The 23,710-nt window shown below is 36.6% G+C and overlaps 1 protein-coding gene across 2 annotated transcripts in view; it reads right to left on the reverse strand.

Moving 5' to 3' along the window:
* Positions 1-23,710, reverse strand: part of RPS6KA2 (ribosomal protein S6 kinase A2) — a 538,080-nt gene that overhangs the window by 11,783 nt on the left and 502,587 nt on the right. For both annotated transcript variants that reach the window (XM_044671880.1, XM_044671881.1), the window contains 3 exons: positions 7,466-7,555; positions 3,889-4,047; positions 1,362-1,523 (listed from right to left, as the gene is read on the reverse strand). In XM_044671880.1, the coding sequence (XP_044527815.1) occupies positions 1,362-1,523; positions 3,889-4,047; positions 7,466-7,555 (411 nt within the window). The remainder of the gene's footprint in view (positions 1-1,361; positions 1,524-3,888; positions 4,048-7,465; positions 7,556-23,710) is intronic.

Consider the following 23,710-nt stretch of genomic DNA (forward strand, 5'->3'; position numbering starts at 1 on the left):
CCTAAAGACCCTCATTAACCTACATGAGCCATAACACTGACATTATAAAATAATTGAAAGAGATTGAAAAAGGAAGGAAAAACCTGAAGCCTTCTCTGAAGCCTATAACTAAGGCGTGGAAAACTCTTAGAAAACTGCCCTCAGGATTTACGGTCAGGTTTTACTGTCAACCCAACCATTCTGAGGTTTTCATGAATCTTTAATGCTATTAATTTTAGTGTTTGCTCTCTGCCTTTCCTATTATAGTTAGCAATTTGAATTAGGATACAAATTATGTCCAATAAAAATCTAGTGCCCAATAAATATCAACACCGTGCTGGGATAGTTATATTACTAACTGCTTCCTCATCTTTCTCTCCATTACCTGAATTCTTCTATTATATACTTTCTCTGTCTCCTTTGCTTGTTATCACATTTTGACTTTGTATCATATTTATTCATGTACATATGTTATCTTCCATTAAATTATACACTATAAGGGCAAGAATTTTACTTTTTCATCTTTTGTATCCTCATTGCCTAGGGCATTCCACTTAATAAATATTTATTAAGTTTATTCCTAGACAAGACACTATATTCCATTTTAAGGAAAAGGATATTATATATACACATATACATACATATTCGTGCATATTTATGTATATATGTAGTCTTCCAAATTATTTGCTTCTCTCAAACCAAATTGGCAACCATCCAAACCCTCTGCTAGCATTATGCCAAAGAGAAACAAGCAAGAGATCGTTTTCTTATTTCACAAACAAGAAACTAAAAATTTAAAGTACTGAGTCTCTGAGAGATTTGTGGAGACTGAGTTAGGAGAAAAGCCCATAATCACTGACCCCAATTCCATTGTGGTTTAGCAAAAAGAGCACCAGGTTTCACAACAAAGGATTTGGGTTCCAATTCCAGCTCCACTATTTACTACCTTACATGACTTTGGGCAAGTTATTTGTCCTTTCCAGGTCTTAGCATCCTTATCCATAAAATGACAGAGTTGGACTAACTGATCTCTGAGGTCCAATCCAGACCAAGAGGTTTTGGTTGAAATTGCCACTGATATGAATGGGAAAAAATGACTTCATCATTCTTATTTACAAATATATTTTGGGTGAATCTTTGTTATTAGAAAATAAATGAAGGCTATGTTATTTTTTTAAATCTTCATCTTCTGCCTTAGAATCAACATTAGTATTGATTAGTATCAGTTCTAAGAGAGAAGAGTAATAAGGGATAGGCAACTGGGGTGGGGGGTAAGTGACCTGCCCAGAGTCACACAGCTAGGGGTTATATTATTTATTTATTTATTTGAGAAAAAGTGAAAAAGCTTTTAGCGTTCTTAAGGATGGTTTGTGAGCTCTAACCTCAGGGGCCACAAAGTTAGCTGTGTAGCATGGTGTCATGAGTAGTCCATTCTCTGCTCTCAATTGCTTGGCAAATCCAAAATCACAGATCCTGATGGAATCAGGGTTCCCAGACTCATCCATGTATAGGATATTACTAGGCTTCAGATCTCGATGAACCACCTGGAGAGATATAAAATATTTTTAGTTATTCAAGAGCTGGGACAAGGGAAACAAGGGAAAAGACTGAATAAAGCCTTTTGGGATGGATTTATATAGAACATGTTCATTCTGAACCAATATAAATGTAAAGCAATTATAACTAATAAGACGTTATCTTATTTGAAGGATTTATGTATCATTGATCCTCTCACTTTCCTTCTCATTCTGCCTTCTTTTTGATCTTTCACTCAAATTCAAATATCCAGCATCAGGAACCCTAACTAATAGTGAATATGTGAGAAATAAGTAAATATATCACCATCAGAAGGAGAGGGTAGGCTACAATGAGCTATTTTATTAAAAGGAAATATAGTGGGATGAGTTAATACAAACAATATCATCGAGCTTTTAAAATAATATATAATGGCCTAATGGCCATTGTGGATATGTCAAAGCAAGGCAGATATTTAGATGGAAAAGCCATTTCTTTTAAAGGGGAGCAGAGAGGATTATTATAATAACATGCTATGAGCCCTACGTAGGTTAGGGATGTAAAAGTCTCAAATCTCCTGTTAAAATCAAGAGAGAGAATCCAAGAAGTAAAGAAGAATAGAAGGGACTTGGGGAATTAGACTCAGTATAGCTAGGCACCAATGGAAATGGTTAGGGATGTAAAAGTCTCAAATCTCCTGTTAAAATTAAGAGAGAGAATCCAAGAAGTAAAGAAGAATAGGAGGGACTTGGGGAATTAGACTCAGTATAGCTAGGCACCAATGGAAATGGTTAGGGATGTAAAAGTCTCAAATCTCCTGTTAAAATCAAGAGAGAGAATCCAAGAAGTAAAGAAGAATAGGAGGGACTTGGGGAATTAGACTCAGTATAGCTAGGCACCAATAGAAATACTTCTACTACTTCTTTTTATTAATCATAAGAAATATGAAAATAAGACAAAACCAAACCATCATTGCAAGTGCTATCTCTAGACTTTAGGTATACTAGGGGCACAATCAAGTGTTTTCTTCTTCTCCTAACCTCCTAAATAGTTAAACACTTCAGAAACATTGTTTGGTCTTGAAAAATCATCAATTTGTTTTAATGAATAAACATGAAAGACACAGCCTAACCACATAGCATTATCTATTTTACAGGAATTATGGGAAAATAGGTAATTGTCATTACCTATCATTACCACTGTCAACAATGTAATCATCATTCCCATAGCTAAATAGTCCATTCCTAATAATATCTCCTATCTTCCCTTATTCAGGTAAGTCTAAAACTACCAAGTTGATGAAAATTCTAATACAGTTCCCTTGGGGGATCATCTCATTGTTCAGTATGAACTTGCCTAGACTTGTCCCCAAATTTATGGCTTCAATTCAATTTGTTTGCTTTTCTTTCTTTTCACTAAAGCTGTTCTCCGATTCTCTGTCACTGAAGTGACTCTAAGTTTTTGAAAATGATGACAATGGGGCACAAACTATGGTAAATCTTACCAAGTTGAAAGGCTTCAAATAAAGGGTTGGATCATCAAAGATCAATCAATGAAATAATGGATTCATTCAACTTTTGACAAACATTCATTAAACACCAGTTTAATGTCTATTTAATGTCAAAGGTGGGCAACTAGGAGGCAGAGTGGACAGAGTGCCAGAATTGGAGCCAGGAAGACTCATCTTCTTGAATTCAAATCTGGTCTCAGACATAGACTAGCTATGTGACCTTGGGCAAGTCCCTTAGCACCGTTTGCCTCAGTTTTCTCATCTGTAAAATGATCTGGAAAAGGAAATGGCAAACCATTCCAGTATCTTTGCTAAGAAAACCCCAAATGGGATCATGAAGAGATGGACACTACTGAAAAATGAATGAACAACCATAAATGTGAGAGGTAGTGTGGAGGAGCAGATAGAGACCTGGTCCAAGAGTCAGAAAATTGGGATTCAAATACCTTCTGTGACACATATTGCCTTTAAAATTCTGGGCAGGTCATTTACTTCTCTGTACCCTACGAAATTCTTTAAGACTGTAAGTTGCAGAAAAGATGTTGAACTACATGGAAAGAGTTTCTTCATCAGGAGTTCATCATCCTGATGAAAATCATGGATCTGGTCACCCTCAAAAAACAAATCCCAAATGTGTTAAGCACACTATCTTTAAGTAGGTTACATTCTATTGGATCTTTATACCTATGTGTGAGTGCACGGGAGTATGTACATTTAATAAAGGAATAATTTAATTTCCATAAACTATTGATTCAACCAGAATGAAGGGAACATCTTAATTCCAACTCCATAAATTCATAACTCATTTTACTTTTCCTACTTTTGTACTAAAATTATGATCTTTGCTATCATAACTATCATGCAGGAGAAAGCTAGACATTTACCCCTTGCGAATGGAGGTAGTCCATAGTCTTAGTAATGGTACAGAGCACAGCACTAGCCTCCCTTTCTGAGAAATACTTTTGTCGGAGGATGCGATCTAAGAGTTCCCCACCTCTCATCAGCTCCATCACAAGGTAAACATATTTCCCATCATCGTAGACCTAGAGGATCAGAGAAAGGTAAAGTTAAAGGACCTCATAGTCCTCAGGAATTAGGAAACACCTATGATTCTAAAACAATCCAGGCTTATTACTGTGAAGCTTTATAGCATCTCTTAGAGAAGATCCAATGGTGTTAAAAGAAACTGGAAGTGAGACAGAACAGAATATTAATTGGTAGTGGCTGGAATGTTGATCTGGGAGAAAAAAAAAGTCCTTCATACCAGCAAAGAGTTATTCTAAAACATATCATAAATAACTTGCTATACTGTCATCACCATCACAAAATTCAGTTTTAATAATGAACTATAAAATTCAATATCAATAATCTATAACATTAAAGCTGACAGAATTTTATGTGGACCTCAAGCAAATTTTCTCCAGAATTTCACCTAATCTGTTTTTCTCTGAGGCACCATTCATTCTCTTACACATATCCCTTTATTACTGTTTTGAAATCAAAACTGTCAACGAATGTGTTACTTAAGATTAGGTCAGGTAAGTTTCTCTGGGGAATTCCTTTATGATAAAATGAAGGCACTATTTGCCACTGTTAGGAAAATATGGAAATAGTATTTTATAGAGGTGGAAGTAATGGTTAAAGTATAGTTTTTGTAGCCTTTTTGATACTCTGGTCCATTTGTGATGTTATTTCCATGTTAAATCTCAGTGTGATATAATCAGAATACTGAATTAGGAGTCAAAGGAGTCAAAAGAACTGAGTATGCTTGCTTTTTCATTCTATGGTTTAAATTAACTAAATGTGTTTTTAATTAACTAAGATTATTTTAATTATTCAGCCTTGGTTTTCCCATCTGTAAAATGGGGACAACAAAATAGAATTATCTGCGAAAAGATATGTTGGGAGCATTGTCATGCATATATGAATTTATAAATAAAAATCATTATTATTATGATGAAAATCTATTTGTAAAACTAAAGCATAATCATGTTGAGAAGTAAATGTCTCCAGACTGATAGAGGGCCTTTCTGAGTACAGAATAAAACTTGAAGCAAATTTAAATCAACCTGATGAAGAGAATTTTTTCCAAGGGTTAGCAGGAAATATCACTAAATTAAGTAGCATCTTACTGGAAATGAAACCTCAGACTTCTTGTTTTCCATGAATATAGTGTATGAAGTGGGAAAAACACTGCATTTTTAGTCAAAGGATTTGGGTTTGAAGTCCTGCAATTGCTACTTTATGGCCTTGGACAACTCATCAAGTTTCGCTTGGTCTCCTCTCTATAAAGTGATGAGGTTGCAGACTTCATTAGAGATGAGCTCTAAAACCCTTTCCTGCTCTAAATCCTATTAATATCTTTGTTATGACTTGTATCAAGACACTGGACTGCCTTGAAGATAACCACACCAATAGAGGTGCAGCTTTGAATGCTTTTATTCGTGCAGAGGATTTCCCATTGACCCTAGCCTGAAGATTTATGTTGCCCAGTAGAACATTCTCTACCCAGCTCTGCGGGGTCCGCACATAAAAAGTCATGTCTCCTTCCTCTCGGTTATAGCTTTTGCTTTGCTCCCTCTTTTTCCTTTCCTCTCCTGCTGAAGGTTCTTGCTTGAGCTCTAGCTTTTAATTCTCTCTCCCAGAACCAATGACCTTAAAGGCTAAACTTAGAATGTGTGTAAAGTGGAAGCATGAGAAAGAGGCATTATGGGGCAAGAGCAACATGAGTCAAAATAACTTAAAGGCAAAGGCATTCCTTTTCTTTAGGGGAAAAAGTTCTGACAATTGGCCCGGAGTCTTCCTCAGACAGTACCCTCTGAAGCAATAGGAATGTAAAGGCTTTCTTAAGGTCATGGCTTCTCCAAGATTGCTTCCTTCCCCCTGAGCCAATTCTTATCTACATTTACACCTTGTCCACTCATCCAAATGCTTCATAGTCAGTTTAACCCATTCTTTATAATTACAAACCAATTAAAATGCAGTGTGGTTTCAAGTAATTTTTACCAAAGTTGTCTGCTGCCACTCAAAGAAATGTTCTAAAAATCAGTATAATTGTTCTTATCTCACTGTCAATTCAATAGCTAGAACAAAACACATAGCAATTTATTTGGTTTTGAAATTTGAAATGATTATAAACTAATAAAAGTTATGTGGAATTTGGGGAGGCTTATAGGATTGATTTCTTCATCTGATCAACAGTACATGAATAAGCAACAATGGGCGAAATAAAGTGTTGAACCTGGAAGTTGGGAAGACTTCAATTAGAATTCAATCTTAAACACTTCCAATGTGACTGTGGGCTAAACTCTGAGCCTCTGAGTTTTGTCATCTGTAAAATGGGGATAATACCACCTAACTTGTTGTGTGGTACAAATGAGAATATATGTAAAGCATTTTTCAACCCTGAACTTTCTCTATAAATGTGAGAGATTAATAAGAATAGCAAGGATTATCATAAGCGAGGTAACCAGACAATTATGAAATTGAGCTACACTTCATTGAATATTTTATTTCTCTGGAATACCACTGTAGAAGTCCTCCCATGCCAGGAGTTAAACGAGGCCCAAATGGAACTTTATTGGAAATTATTCATTTCACAGTATACAGATAGACTTCCTCAGTAGGCAGTGGGTGTCCCTTTCCTGGAAATCTTCATAATAAAGCTATTTACTCACCTGCCAGATGCTTTATATTAGAGATTCTTTTTTGGATATAGACTCTATCTTCTGGGTCCATTCCAACTCTGAAATTCTATGACACTTTATAATTCCAGATCTAAGGATTCCTAAATACATTCTGTAGGACAAGGGGTTCTATTTCTCCTTGAACCATCTCTTTTGCCTTTCGGATCCATTTTATCATAGGAATGTGACAGTAATGTTGGACTACCGAGTGAACCAACCAACAGTGCTCTTTGGGCCATAGGCAACAAAGAAAAATGACCACTGGGCACTTGGGAGAAATAACAATGATTTCTAGGATGTAATCAGGCATGAAACCCTTTTAGAGATAAAGAAATGGAAACAGAACCAGACTTAATAGTGAAAGAATTAAGAAAAGCCCCCCAAAATCTTGGTTTTTGATAGTTTTTAGTCTATCATTTCTATGTCTTCAGTCAGAGTTATAAATTAGGATGATAAAGAAAATTACATCTGATAGACAATTCCCAAAAGATAATCCCATCCTTTAGATATAAACTACAGGGTAGGATGGATGGTGATCAAAATGGTGATGTAAGTATATGATCCAACTACTCTACAGAGTTCCATTAGTTGGCTACATAAGATATTATAGAGTGGATGATGTGGAAGGCCAAGTTCAGACTACTAGTCACAGAGAGCAATGCCTTATAACTTCTTGGAGTTACCCTGAAATACAAAACAATGCCCTTTCCACTGACAAAACAAAGAACAGTGATAGAAAGAGTAGCGACTTCTGGTTTGTAGTGAAATTACTTACATCCTTCAGGGTGATGATGTTTGGATGCTGTCCATATCGTAAGAGAATCTCGATTTCTTCTGAGGGGTCTCTTTTACTCTTGTCAATTATCTGGAACAAAGGGAGCATAGGGACAATAGGAAATCTGTTTACATACATCAATCCAAAAAAGATATCTTCTTATTTCAACTTCTTTATCACAATCTGCTGTCACCCAGGAATAATTCCACAAATGGACCTAAAATTTTCCGTTCCTTTCCCTAAAACTATATGGGCATGCACTCTCGTTCTTTAAATAACCTTTAAAATTATCTACACATTTTCATCTCAGTCTTTGTCCCAATTCTCTCCAAAATGAATGAAAAATCAGGATCTGATCTTGAGAGAACACTAAAGAAAGGAGTGATGATGGCTTGAAGAACCTGATTTGGAGGTATCTGCTACAAATGATAGGTTAATGTATGTCAATACCACTAAGTAATACGATCCATATTTTATATGCTACAAATAGGTTACTTTTTGAGTTGTAACAGATTTTCTCTCCCCCACCTAGTTCTTATTCTTAAAGCCTTCCCTCTGAGATTATCTCAGACATACCATGTATATATTCTATTTGTTGTCTAGTGGTCTAACAGTTTTTTTAAATCAACTTATTGAGTTTATAAAAAAAAAAGACAGTCCTATACCAAATACACCCTCAGAGATTTTTTAATAGCTCTTTCTTTTCGTCCTAGTAACAAATCTAAGACACAATGGCAAAGGACACACAAATAGGGTTAAGTGACTTGCCCAGGGTCACACAGCAAGAAAGTGTCTAAGGCCAAATTTGAACTCACGCCCTCCCAACTCCAGGTCTGATATTGTTTCCACTGTGCTACCTAGTTGTCCTGTCCTAAGAGCTTTGCAAGGGAAGCAAACTTTGAAATTCCTATCTGTAAGGGATTAAAATTAAGATAGAGGAAGCAAACTCTGATGGTTCCTTCTAAATCTTAATGCCGTCTCTCCGAGATTATCACAGATATACCCAGTATATACTCTGTACCTAGTTTCTCACAGATTTTCTATCAATTTACTGAGTTCATCAAACAAGGACTACCCTTAACAGTTCTATTGAGTCACTGAAGCACCTGAACTTCAAGTTTCCTTACTACTTAGAACAAACTATCAGACATGCTTCAGATTTTATTTCACATGGTATATTGTACACATTTGCAAGATTCTCACTAAGAGATGGCAGGTACAAGGAAAACACTACTTGCTATTTTTTTTGGACACCTTTGGTAATTGTTTTTCACTAATGTTTATACCTGATATTTTTCGTATAATAAGATGCTATGTTACCAGATCCTACCTTTACTGAGAGGGGCAACTATTCTAAAATTATTTACTACATGTTCAAATAATTTTTCCTATTGTAAATCTAGATTCTAGAGTGAATCTTCCCCCAAGGGGCAGTCGTAAGGTAGAAAAAGTAGACTTAGCATACTGACTATAGCGAGATGGGTAGAAATGATAGGATAGAATGGACAGGAGTCAGAAGAGAGTAAGTATTTGCTAACAGTCCTGGGCTGTGTTATATTTTAAGGAAAGGCAGAAAGTTGTAAGATAAAGAACATTGGAACCGGATCCTGAGGAAATGGGTTCAAATGCCAAGTCTGTTGTGTACTGCCTGTGAAAATCATTTAGGTTCCTGATCTGTAAATAAGCCAGTTGGACTAGAGGACTTCTAAGTTTCCTTGCAGCCCTGTGTCTATGATCTCATGATCTGAGTAGTAGCAAAAATGGTCTGGAAGCTGTATTCTGGGACACAGGAATATAACGGTGGTAGTAGTATGAGAGGAAACAGCAGGGATTAGGGTTTGAATAAATTCATTCTAGATATGAGGACTCAGCCAAGAAACAGTGAGAGGTCTTAGAGCTCATAGAAGGGGATCATAGTAGTCTAGACCATGCAGTCCCAGGACCATATGGCTTTTAGAGAAGGAGCTCTGGGTTTGGTCCAGAGTAACAAAACTGTCAACTTCACCATTAAGGGGAGGATTAATTGTTGGCTCCTGTTTGTTTCAGGTAGAATAATTGGAACCGAGAAGGTTTAAAAGGGAATGAAAGAAAGCTTTAATGGCTAGGGTCTTTGGATTGTCCATGAAGGTTTAGTACATAACCATCAGCATCAAAGCAGGAAATTTGAAGCTTAGAGAGAGAAATCTTTGATGGCGATATGGGAAAGGGTTAGTGGTATGCTAGAGCCAGCTTGTACAAGTTCCTAAGGGCTGACTTAAATTTTCAGCGTGAGCATTTATATCATATAAATTAACAAATGCTATAAATCAGGGCTTGATTTATTGCTTTCTTGATCACTTTAGAAAGTGATGGAGAAAATGTGAACAATGCAGATTAAACTTAGACATGGGTCCCATGTATATTTTCCCCTTAGAAAGCTGGTTGTTAACCATTTATCAGCATGCCCCTGAAAAGGGTTCTTTTTCTCTAGGGGATGGAAGGCAAGGACAGAATTGCTTCTCCTTCCCAGGCTAATAGCTGAAATCTCTAGGACAGAGATAGTGAACCTTTTAGAGAGTGAGTGCCCAAACTGCAACCCTCATGCTGCCACATGTGTACCCCCTGCCTTACCCCTGACAGGGGAGGGAGGAAGCATTCCCATTGGGCTGCTGGGCAGAGGGGTGGGTGATGTGAGAAATGTCCTTAAGCACCTGGGGAGAAGGGGAGGGGAGCAGCCCCCTTTGGCACACTTCAGGAAACAAGCCATAGCTTTGCCAATACATGTCTAGGGTGAGGGAAGAAAGTGTTAAATTAGCTGAAAGGCAGGAAGATTTATGGAGGAATAGAGAACATGAGTTGGAAGTATAGGAAAGCCTTCTTCATGTTTAGGGTTCCTAGACCTTCAAAATTTTAATGATTTCCTCTTCTTTTTTTAAACCTTTACCTTCTATCTTAAAATCAATACGATGTTTTGTTTCTAAGGCAGAAGAACAGTAAAGGCTAGGCAATGGGGGTTAAGTGACTTGCCCAGGGTCACACAAGTAGGAAGTTTTTGAGGCCATATTTGAACCCAGGACCTTCTGTCTCCAGGCCTGGATCTGTAGCCACTGAGTCACCTAGCTACCCACTCTATTTCTTCTCAGGATAGTAATTCTTAATCTTTTTTTGCATCACCAATCTCTTTGGCAGTCTGGCGAATCCTATGGATCTCTCTAATGTTCGCACAGGTAGTGCCTACCAAAATTCATGTGCTGCTGCAGTAGCCTTCAAAAACCCAGGTAACCAGGGAGTTCCTATATTACCATCCCCCCTTCCAATTCAAAACAAAACACTTATGGAAAATACTCAAAGGTTGTTTACTGTTTTCAGGGAGTAGGAAATGCCCTGGATTTTTCTCAGCAGGGAATAATAAGGGTGAAGAGGATTTTCATTTCAAGGGTATGATTGTGGAGAGGGGTAGACAGAAGTTCTTTAGTGCCTCAGTCGACTTTCCCTAGCCTAATGCAAAAACAAAAACAATTTCTATTACCAAGGGGAGCATGACTAAAAAGTCCTCCGAGCCTTACTCTAATTTCAGAATTACAGTTTGGGGCCAGTCAGACACACAGCTGTCCCCTTGCAACTGGCCATCTGCTGGCACAAGTTGACTTTTGTGCTTAATGTTTGATTCTAGAAGCATATACAAAATGGCACTGGCCGAGGCATTTTAACTATGCCTCTGCTTTGAGGGGGTTCCCAACATATGTGTATAATCCAAAGATCCCAACCTGCTGCTGGCACGCAAAAATAAGGAGGCAAAATGGTGGAATTCTAAGATCTACCTGAACGAAGCCATCTATGATACTATTTCATATTAGTTCTATTTAACTGGAAAGTACGTACAGCAGAGTTCAAATAAAATTTTATTTAGTGTTAATAATGTGATAGAACATTTGTTGTTAAGTTTCTCAAATGACCTTAAACACTGGAAACAGCCTAGCACTTGAACAGCATTTAATCTTGATTCTTTAGCTGAACAAAAGGTTCAGCTGGCATCTGAACCCAGAGCCACAGGAAGCCCAGGAAGGTGTTTAAAGCCTAATCCTTAGTTGGTACAGTTATGTTGGCTTCTTTCCCTTAAGGTCCCTTAACAATACTCTCCCCCACCCCCAACTCCACATGATTTACCAGATGAAGAGCTTAATCCCTATTTAAATACCTGGAGCTTACTGTCAAACCCTGACAGCTTATGTATGCTGTGACTGAATGAGTCCACAATGACATAAACCTCTAAACAATGAAAAGGAGCCTCTGTTTTTTTCTAACCCAGGATCTGTTTCTTTTTTTGTTTTGTCAGTTTCCAGCTCATATGATATGCTGAAAGGATGCCTCCTGAGTGGAAAGAGGGAGTTAGGAGATCCAAGTTCAAATCTTGTGACCGACCATGGACAAGTCTCTTTAAATTTCTGAGTCTCAGCTTCCCTATCTTATAAAATGAGGATGATACCCAGGTTATGTCTACCTCAGAGAATTGTAGATACTTGGTCTATACCGTTGTTATAGACTAACAATAACTTGTAGGCTAAAACATTTCTACATAAATGAAGTATTATTATTACTTTTAGAGAAGACATTGAGCCTGTTTATAATAATTCAACACTCTGTGAGACAATGTGTTATAACCTAAAAGAGAAGAGAGAATGGAGAGCTTCTTACTTTTTTTATTATCTCATAGGGTTGGATCAGTGATGGGCAAACTATGGCCCTCAGGCCAGATGGGGGGGCCCTGAAATATTTTATCCCACTGCGGGATATTATTCCTAAGCTTATGAATATAATACAATGAAACTTCAAAAGAGTTTCTTAGAAACAGACTGACAGATGAGTATTTCCTTTCCTTTGGCCCCCTCTTTAAAAAGTTTGCCCATCACTGGGTTGGATAAATAGTCTCTTCAGAGGCACCGACGTGTGGTAAATTAGTTTCATTCATATTTGTTGTGCCAATAAAAATCAAATCAAATAAAAAACTGATCAAAGGACTATTGATTACAATATATAAATGAGAGTTACACTATTTTCTTTGTACTAGACCCATGATTTCACTGGTATAGGGATTTTTTAATACATAAAAAATCTTTTAATATTTTATTTTTCCCCAATTACATGTAAAAATAATATTTGACAGTTTTTCCAAATTTTAAGTGGATAGGGAATTTTATAAGAGGAAATTCCTTCTGGCAATACTGTTCAAGACTTATTCTGCAACTACAGAGTTGCATAGGGGTACTGAGAAATGAAATACACTTGTTCCACACTCAGTAGATGTCAGAGGCAGCATTTGAACCAGATCTTCCTCTGAGGAAGGCTCTCTATTCACATGCTACTCCTAATGGTCCCTTGTGTGGGAGCCAGAGTTAAAATCCAGCCCTCAGAGATGAATTATCTGTGTGACCATGGGGTAAGTCACTTAATCTCTGCTTCCCTCAGTTTCCTCATTTGTAAAATGGGGATAATAACACTTTTTTCCCCATGGTTATTTTAGAGTGCTTAGTACTGAGCCTAGTATATAGTAAACACTATATAAATGCCATCTATTATTGTTGTTGTTATTAATACCCAGGTCTTTCTGACCGAGACTGGTTCTTTATCCACCAATGCATATTGCCTCTAGAGTTACCCTATTTTCTGGCTAAAAGCGGGGTTTCTTAATTTTGGCATTATCATCTACTATTCTAGTGTAGATAGCAACCCAGCCCCGCCTTACCACCTTGCATGATTCTTCTTTTCAGAGGGTGTTTCCCCAATGTGCTAAGGATCTTTCTCTAGGTCTCCTGACATTATGTTTCTAAGAATATAGCCCAAAGACACTTCATTTCTACATCCTCTGGTGCTGTATTACAGAAGTTCTCAAAGTGTGATCTGGAGACCCCTAGGGATCCCTGACACCCTTTCAGGTAGCTCATGAGGTTAGAACTATTTTTACAATAATACTAAGATGTTTTCATTTCTAACACAGTAAATAATAATAGCTATAACTCATAAACAAAAGTTCTTTGGGGAGCCCTTAATCATTTTTAATTTAATCATTTTAAGGGTGTTTTTTTTATTTTGAGGGTATTTTTAAGGTCTTGACAGCAAAAAGTTTGAGAACCACTGGTCTAATGGCTAGGATGTGGTGCTCTTACCACCATGGCCGTGATTTAGTTCCTAGTCTACAGGGAAGGTCTCAAGGAGGTAGTGTGGTGTAGGGCAGGGGTCGGCAACCTTTTTGGCCATGAGAGCCATAAATGCCACATTTTTTAAAATGTAATTTCGTGCGAGCTGTATAGTGCTCACAGTGTGCGCTCCTGTAACAGCGCCTGAAAAAAAAAATTGACTTTATGGCTCCTGCAGAAAGAGCCATATCTGGCCCTAAAAAGAGCCAGATACAGCTAGAGAGCCATATGTTGCCAACCCCTGGTGTAGGGGAAAGAAAGGTAGTCTTGGAGCCAAGAATTGGTTTCAAACCCACGTCTGATCCACACTGGCTATGTGACCCAAGGCAAGTCACTTCTTAGTGCCCTAAGTACCTCTCTAATCTCATGAAGACTATAACCCCCTCCACTTGCAGAGTTGGTTTTCTCAACTGGGAGTAGCCTCTACAAAGGAAATAAAAGGTCTAATTCCTAATTCTTTCTGAGAATCAAACATTCTTAATTGACTTCACTGGTCAAGGTAAAAGTAGCACAAAATTATAATTTTTAATATTAAACCAAGGTTAGGGACAATAACGATGAAAGCAAACTCTCAGGTCAAGAAACCCTCTCTATCAATGCAGGTTAGTATTCTCATGCAATTTAGAGTCTTTGAGAGTTGACTTACTTAGGATCACAGGACCATTCTGTGCCTGAGGTAATACGTGAACTCTGGGTCTTTCTGGCTTCCAGGTCAGTTTTTATGCATAATGCCACAGTGCCTCTCATTTTCAATGTTATGATTAATTAAATAATAAATATATTAATTAAATAAAAATTATAATTAAATATAAGGGCATGAGACCTAAATAACAAAGATTCATTGGGGGAAAAAACCCCAAATGATGAAAAAGTGCTATGGGTTGACTTGAAATATATTTCAACATTATAGAAACTCAGTTGCTATATAAAGTGTGACCTATATGCCCCAAGGGCATCTAGGTGGTGCAGTGGATAGAGTGCCAGGATTAGAGTCAGAAAGACATCCTGTATGACCCTGGGCAAGTCACGTAACTCCCATTGCCTAGCCCTTATCACTCTTCAGCCTTGGAACCAACATTGATTGGTTCCAAGGCAGAAAGTAAGGCTTTTTTTTTTTTTTAAAGAAAGACTCATTTTCATGAATTCAAATCTGACCTCAGACACTTACTGTCTGTGTGACGCTGAACAAGTCACTTCACCATGTTTGCCTCAGTTCCCTCATCTATAAAATAAGTTGGGGAAGGAAATTGTAAAACTATCCAGTATCTCTGCCAAGAAAACCTTGAATGGTGTGCCATAGAGTCAGACATGGTTGAAACAACTGAACGTATGTCCCAAGTCTTTTAGAGGCTAAAACAATCTAATTATTCTTTCTGCCTTGAGTTATAATTTGAAATGAACAAAAATTAGGCAACAATTTAATAATTTAAAAATAAAGAAGGACTTGGATTAGATGATTTCTGTACCACCTGGCTGAAATCTTAAAATTTACAGATTCATTCACAGTGCCAGGAGAGACCCTAGAAATCATCTAATCCAATTCCTTCATTATTTTCAGATTATTAAACTGATGCCTAGAAAAAAGAAGCAATTTGCCCCATATCACAAAGTTACCTTTAATTTCAATAATGACACACATACTAATATCATCTAATGTAGATTTTTTATCCTAATTTTTGTCTCTCATGTTTATTCTTTCAATTATACTTGGATATGCTGATTGTTGGGCCTTCAGAGCTATTTTCTTTCAGATACCATTTTTTTTAAAGATAGCCCATCAAGAAAGTCAAGAGGGAAGAGAGTTAGTTAGGATGAATTCCTTTCCTGGTTACTAAACAAAGATTTCTGCAATGTTAGTATGCTGCTAAGCCCATAAGCAGGGCTTTAACCTACATTGTTTTGGGAAAACAAGGAACTGAGCCACAAGATTCACTATAAATAGATTGTTCTCTGTGGGCTCAATTTCCTGGAATTGCTGTTGTATTCTATTCAAGGTGAAATGGGCCAAAAGGATGGTGGGTTTCTAATGCTCTGAGTACTGGAGCTTTCATATACTTTATTGAATAACAGACTTGAAGTAGGCATTCTCAGGAAGTGAGGAAACATCATGGAGATATCATGATAAAGATCTCCTATTCCCTCCTGATATTTTATTAATACACACAATAGATACTGCCAATCAGGGAGAGGGAGAGATTGATTACTTGCCTTTCTTTTGGGGGATTGCTTTTGGTTCTGTAGAAACAGGGATCAAAACGGGCACAATATATCAATCACTCACTCTGTAGGGCAGCTGATGTATATGTGTTTAAAGTCTGTTCCAAGGGTAGTTTCTAACTATATTTGGAACTTGTTTCCTTTCTTAGATGATAATAAATGATATTGGAACATGGGTACAATGCTATTAACCCTGACGAGTTACAAATGGCAATTATCTACATAAATGGGCCAAAACTTAGGGATACGTGCTCAAAATTTCTTGGAATTTTAAGTGGACACCTTGATCAGCACAGAAGAGAAACAACCACTTCCAATGGAGTTCCCTCTTTCTGATTTCTGTGGAGAATGATTAATTAATTAAATGACTAAAAACATGAATTAAGTGTTACTGTGATCAAAGTACTCTCTTAAGCATTCGCTTTCAAGAAACTCATTCTGAAAAGGGAAGTCAACATATGTAGAAGGTTTAAGCTGAAGTCAGATGGAAAAGTACAGTGATCCTTAATGATCATAATGCATTTTCATTAATTTTATTTATACTGACAAAACCATATTCATTTCTGATATTGGACCATTTGGCAGTTCCAAAGACTTTGATAGCCTTCTTTACTAGCCCCTCAGTAGCTGTAGCTGGTAAAAAAGACAAGGGTTATAGAATCAGCAGAAACAATCATTAGGTTGCATTTCCAAAGGTATATTTCCCCAATGATGGATATGGGGGGGCTAAGCTGGAAACAAGGCTTGTGGTCCGAATGGCATTGCTATTTTTGGAACTCCTGTACTCAGGATCCTGGGCTATTTTCATTGAGATCTGAGGAGAGGTATTAGCCAAGATGATGATGGCAGTGGTTTGATTCACCAGGTACATAATGTTTTCTGTCTTTCTGAGTGTGATTAGAAGAAAGGTCAGTGTTTGAGGGGATACTGCAAGTGCCAGAGTTATTGAGTTTGGAATCCTGGGCTCTCTCCATTGTGATTTGATCACAGGTAGTGGCTGAAGTGGTGGTAGTAGTTTGACTCACTTGGCACATATCACCACTTAGAACTCATTTCATAATAGAAATATCTTATTTCGTTAAATCATCTTAAGAAGCTGACCAGATTTCTGTGAAGTTCATTTGGGATATTAGCTTATTGTGGCACTGAACTGTCTTAACATCCACTTTGTGGTTATATATTAAATCTAGAATCTAATGTATGAAGAGTATTGGGCTTAGTATCATAGGGATACAAAGAATTTGCCCATATAGAGCATATAATCCCTTTCTCACTGTATCTGATATTTAAGTGTTGTAGGTAACCACTTTTAGAGATTTCAGGGAGGCTCATGGAATCACAAATATCCTCCTTATGCACTCACTGGGACCTGGAATTACACCATCAGAGATTTATATGCATTAGTTGAGGACTTCGACCCTTGATGAAATCTTCCTGGAAGGAGTAATGCTTTTAATTGTCGTTGATCATTTGCCCCTTAGAACTATGAATCTTTCTGAGAACAGGTCCTGATGAGGTTAAAAGAAGGAATGGGGAGAAATCATAAGAGATACAGATATCTGACAGGAATGGGAAGTTTTGTTACTATGTAAGGAGAGGAAAGAGACTGGGCGGGAAGGCTGTAGATAAGAGAGACACTTTTCTGTCTTCAAATCATCTTTCTGGTTTGGCTACACCTTCCTACTTTCTCTGCATTGTGCTATTTTTGGGGTTTGGGGAGCTTAAAAAAGAAGAGATAGAATGAATTCCATAATGCAAAGACTTTTCATTCATAATTTTGAGGCACTAAATATTCACATTAAGCCTAAGCAGGATGTTCCTTCTTGTCAAAAGAATAAATATCACATTAAAAAAAAGAGGTATAGAGAGGGCATAGAATGATTTTTAAAAATTGAACAGATCTTTTCTATAAAATTAATTTAAACAAATGACACATAGAAAGAATTTCAGAGTTCTGCTCTGCTGGAAAAAGTTAGGTTTCCATTCTAATAAATTAGTTTTCCTTCTAAAAATAAGTCCTATTCATGTCAAACATCTGCCTTAATTTCATTCCTTTTGGGGTAGGGGGTTGGCACAAGCAGCATGAAAATGAGCACATAGATGGAAATATTCTTTACAATCATATTATATAAATGCAAATTTGAGCTCCTTCTAGGGAGATCTAGTTCTAGATTAAGATCATATTAATCCATTGGATATATCAATCACTTTATCAAGAATTATAAGAAAATCCATGTTCTTACCCAATACCAATAACCTTTTATTTCCACATGAACCTGGAATTGAAACAAGACTAAAGCATTTTCAATTACACCATGAAAATATGCTAGTGAAAAGGAAGCCCAGAAGTGGACTGAGGGATTCCAGAGGTTAGACTTGCATGAAATTAGAGCGAACTTATTGTCAGACATGATTCATCCCTCGCATACTTCTACCTTCTTATAAAACAAGAGGAACAAAAAAGTTGCAGTGATTAATGAAAGAGAGCCCAATGGGGAAGAGGAAGAATTATTGTGTTAGCAGAAAAGCCTAGGAAGATTACAAATTTTTCTCAATGTAGATCATCTCTTGGGCTCATGACAGTTAATGAATAATTACTAAATGCATTCTTCTTACAGGGTGGTATGCTAAATGTTGGAAGAAATACAAAGAAATGAGGTCTGCTATCTTCAGAATATTATTGTCTACTCATTCATCTAACATGGTTTATTATGTGTCTATTCTGTGCAATGCACTGTGCTACATGTTGAGGATACAAAGATAAAAGGAAAATAGTTGCTACTCTCAAGGAACTTATATTTTACTGGTAAGAATAAACCATTCCAGATATAGCCATAATGTTTCAGTGTAGAATTTAAGAAATTTTTTCAGGATATCTTTGTGGACAGGATAGAAAAAAATGTGGATTGGATAAAAGTATAATTAATTGGATTCAGAATTAGATTAATGACTTGAATCAAAGAGTATAAATCCACAAATCTATGTCAGCATGGATGAACATCTCTAGTGAAGGATCACAGGGTACTGTCCTTAGTTCTCTTTTGTTTCATACATAAAACTGGGAGAAATTGATGATAAAATGAGGAACCAAAAAAAGATGGAAAAACCAACAAGAATTTGATAAAATGCAATTTGAAAAACAAATGAATAGTCCGACATTTGGGTTCAGAAAACCAACTTTACAGTAATAGGCAGCACATTTTGAAAAAAGATCAGGGAGGTTTTATAGAAGCTAACTCAGTAAGGAGTCAACAGTTTGATATAGTGTCCTTGCCAAAAAAGCAAACTCATTGTGTCTACACCAATGGAAACAGAATCCTACCTATATTCTGTCCTGAACAATCAATTAATAATTGACTGATGTTATGAGATATTTAGTGAAATTAGCACCCCAGCTGTCAGGCAGTCAGATAAGATCTGAAGATTCCAAAGATGGAATTGTGGCAAGGAAGGAAGTGATTTCCTGAGTGACTCTGTTATGGCTGAGAGAGCAGTTGGATGCTGAAAAAACTGTCTCCAGTGAAGAGTGGATTTGTCTCCCAGAAGAAATACCTCTCTGTGGGAAATTCAAGTTGAGCAGGAGGATCAGTCTTGGGTGGTGGACATCCCAAGCTGATTCAAGCTTCTTGCTTTTACCCTTTTGGATTAATTTGCTGAGGACCTGTACTAGATCATCGTGGGAACAGAAGTGAATTCAAGCTGTGAGATACCCATTCACCTTTTAGCCTTATAGGCTAATCCAGGCAGCCTGGGTTAAAATAGTGTAGATCTTGACTCAACTCCCAGTTCCCGAGTTTGTCCTTAGATAACTAAGTTAGGGGGACCTCTCTCTACTGCCCTTATCCTTTAAAGTCATTATTAAAAAAGTGTTTTTTTATTCCTATTGTGTCTTTCCCTGTAGAAGTAAGATATCCCTGGCTGATTTGGTCTACATGACTGCCACTCACTCACATTGTCACGGCCCCTTTTGTATTTGGTTAAGATAGTTATATATCTTCACCCTTCATTCTTCCTTCATCCCTTTCCCCCCAAAAGAACCCCTGTGTGTGTATTTACGTTTTTTTACCCACCTCACTGATCAAAAAGCATTTAGTAACTGCTGTCTATGTGTCAGGCATTGTTTGGTGAGCTCATTATGGAGTATTATGTTTAGTTCTGAGTGTCACACTTTAGGAAGAATAATAGAAAAGTTGGAAAGTGTCTAGTGGAGGGAAACCAAGTCAAAAGATTAGGAGAAGGGAAGACATTAGTGGACATGGAATGCTATTTTTAACTTCTGGAAGCATTATGATTTAGAAGAGAGATCTGACTTCTACTTAGATTCACAGGGCAGAACTAGTACCAACGGGAGGAAATTATAAGGGGGAAAGTTTTTGTTAGATATAAAGAAAAACTTTTCAACCATCAGAGTAATTGCAAAGTGGAGTAGATTTCCTTAGGAGTTCCTCTTTGTTGAAAATCTTCAAGGAAAGGCTATGTAAACACTTGACAGGTGTTGTAGAAAGAATTCCTGCTTCTGGTATCAGCTGGACTTGACCTCTGAGTTTCTTTTCAACTCAGATTAGGATTCTCCTACATACATTTTGCCAGGATGCAAAAACCAATGAGAATTTGATAAAATGCAATTTGAAAAAACAAATGAATAGTCCCACCTTTGGGTTCATGTACATATACATGTACATATAAACATATACATGTATATGCAATACATATATTACTCCTATATATATATATATATGTATATTTGAGTGAGAGTGGATAAAAACATGGGCATTAGTTCTCCTATAATATATATAATAGCAATATAAAAGGGAATACATTTGTCAAATGAGAAGTACACACAGTAAATATTTCATTCATAAATTACATGTGGAAGTAATATATAAAAAGAACAGAATATGAGTAAAGATACGGAAATGTTTCTAATTTGAAGGATTGAGGTCTCCTTATCTTGCTTCTTTAAATAATTTTCCCCGGTTCCTCAATTTACTTATATATCAGGATAAAAAGCAACTCTCTTATTGATTTTTTTCCAGACAAATAACCTTCAATGTTAAGCCTCTCCCCCAGGGAAGCATTTAACTATGACTTAATTTATTTCCATAAAATTTATAACTAAGGCTAGCTTTGCTATCCTAGGTTACCAAAAAGGAAATTGCCTAGGATAAAGAATCAGTGAGCTTATTATCTGATAAAGAGTCAAAAGGAAGCCAACCTTCCTTACTGAATCCTTTGAGGAATTTTAAATACCCATTAAACTTGTATGCCTTCTCAAGAGCAGGTATTTGGCAGCACAACTTAACAATTAATGTTTCAGGAGAATCATTGATGTTGCAATTCATTTCATTCAAAGCTCTTTTATTTTGTAGAACTAGAAAGTATTCAGATGAACAAGATTTACTGCTTTGTCACAAAGAATTAATAACTATACTTTTCCTGTCTTTGACTTTTATTTTACTATGTGTAGAAAACTTTTTCCACACCCCTTTCCTGACTAGTCTGCTTCACATTCAAAATTATTGCCAGAACTCTAACATGCTTTGTAGCTTATATTTGCCCCCTTTTGTAAAAAACAACAACAAAAAAAACAACAAACAAACAAAAAAACCCAAACCAACCCTCAAATCATTGCTCCCTGTCCTGTCTTCAGAGGCTATGAATAATTCTCTGTATTTGTACTGAGAGTGTGAAGGTATTTTTAGTCTGTGATCTTCTCCGGCTGATTCTGCTATTCTCCAGATTGTTAATTTAGCTTCCTCTCTATAGCTACCTCCCAATCTTCACATCCTTTTTTCTCTTTGCTTAGCATTTTTCCTGTGCTTAAAAATACCTTATTTTTAGACCCTTAAAATACTGATATCAGAACAGAACATGATTTCAGGTTTGGCTATCACTGAATCTATTATAACAGTTCAAGGCCCCCTCGAACTCAAACGAGGCTAGCCTAATTAATACCACGTGTGTTGCAAAAGTCTCACATTGGGAAGAACACATCTCTAGCTTAAGGGCTTAACCTCAGCTTTCTGGATAAAGTAACTAGAGTCTCCCTGAATTCAGATTTTATAGAGGTCACCTTTATCAGTCTAATGCAGTTCGTTTAACTTAGTTCCACTGGAATTTTCAGTATACTACTTCTAAGGCTCTAACCTTGCATTGCATTTGCTTTTTTTTTTTCAGGTAGATTTTGCTCTGATGACCTTGAAATAAATAATTATGAAAATAGTTCTATTTGATTTTGACCTTTGAAAGTAAAAATAAAATATACATTTAACATATTTTGTGAAAATATTTATTTTTTATATTTTATATAGTAAAAAAAGAGAATCTTGAATTTTATTCCTAAGAGTTTAGGCTGTTAAACTGTTTGTGCTTCTTCTTAATGACCACACAACATTATGTTCTAGATTTACAACTTTGCCCTGATTTTCTGGCTGCTCTGTGTGACCATATGGCTGCTGTAAAATTTAGTCAGCAGATGAGACACTGAAAGTTCAGGGAAGGCTGAATACTAAATAAACAGGCCATAAATTATACTTGAAGCTGGATGCCCCTATTCTCAACTCCACAAGTTGCTAGGTTCATTACTTGTCTTGTCTTTTGCTACTTCAGGTGTATTGAGATAGCTAGGTGGTAAAAGGGATAGAGTGCTAGGTCTGGAAGACTTGAGTTCAAATCTGGTCTCACATACTTACTATCTTTGTGATCCTGGGCAAGTCACTTAACTTGTTTGCCTTAGTTTCCTCAACTATAAAATCGAGAATAATAGTACTTGCCTCACAGGGTTGTTGTGAGGATTAAATTAGTTAATATTTGTTAGAAAAGCTTAGCACAGCTCCTAGCACATAGTAGGTACTATATATAAATGCTTATTCTCATTCCCCTTCCCTATTGGTTATATATGGACAAAAGGATAAATGTATCCCCCTGACAGATTACCTCTAGGTCTTAGCAAGGCATTAAATAATAATTTTGTAGATTTTTTGTCAAGAATTATCTTTCTTCCATTTCCAATTAAAGAACAATTAAAAAAAGGCTTGATGTTGGAATGCTCACCCTGAACTTTGACTCTAATAGATTAGCTATCGCTCACTTAGGAACCCATTTTTTCAGTTTAGTGCCAACAGTCTATTCACATAAAATAGAACTGCCTCAAAAATGCACTTGGCTACACATTAACAGTTAGATACCTCAGAGAACCACCCAACAGCAAAATCTTGTATAAAAAAGTTTTATATATCTTTAAGTGGACAATAATTTTACCCTTTGGGTTTTTGCAATAAAGCCTCTTCCTACTTTTTTTTTTTATCATAATTAATTCTTGTCACCTTCAGATCTCAAGAGTTAATGTTAGGGGGCAGCTCTGTAGCTCAGTGGATTGAAAGCCAGACCTAGAGACAGGAGGTCCTAGGTTCAAATCTGGCCTCAGATACTTCCTAGCTGTGTGACCCTGGGCAAGTCACTTAACTCCTATTGCCTAGCCCTTACCACTCTTTTGCCAATACACAGTATTGACTCCAAGACAGAAGGTAAGGGTTTAAAAAAAAAGAGTTAACTTTATTCTAGTCTTATTTTACATGACTTGACATTATTGCTTATTAATTTTAGTCTACAGAGTAATGTGCCATGCGATTTTAATTTACTGTACTATTTACTTCTCTTTCAAAAGACATATAAAATTGCTTATATAAAAATAGTGGAATTAGATTTTTATATTAGACTAATGAACTGTTATATCTCAAAGAAATTGTTCCTAGCCCTAGGATAGGATACTTCTGATCAAATAATATGTTTGACCATGCATCAAAAGCAAGTTTTCATGGAAAATAAGATTTCATTCACTTAGACTTAGACATTC

Source organism: Gracilinanus agilis, chromosome 4 (genome assembly GCF_016433145.1).
Source record: "Gracilinanus agilis isolate LMUSP501 chromosome 4, AgileGrace, whole genome shotgun sequence".
NCBI classification, from domain to species: domain Eukaryota; kingdom Metazoa; phylum Chordata; class Mammalia; order Didelphimorphia; family Didelphidae; genus Gracilinanus; species Gracilinanus agilis.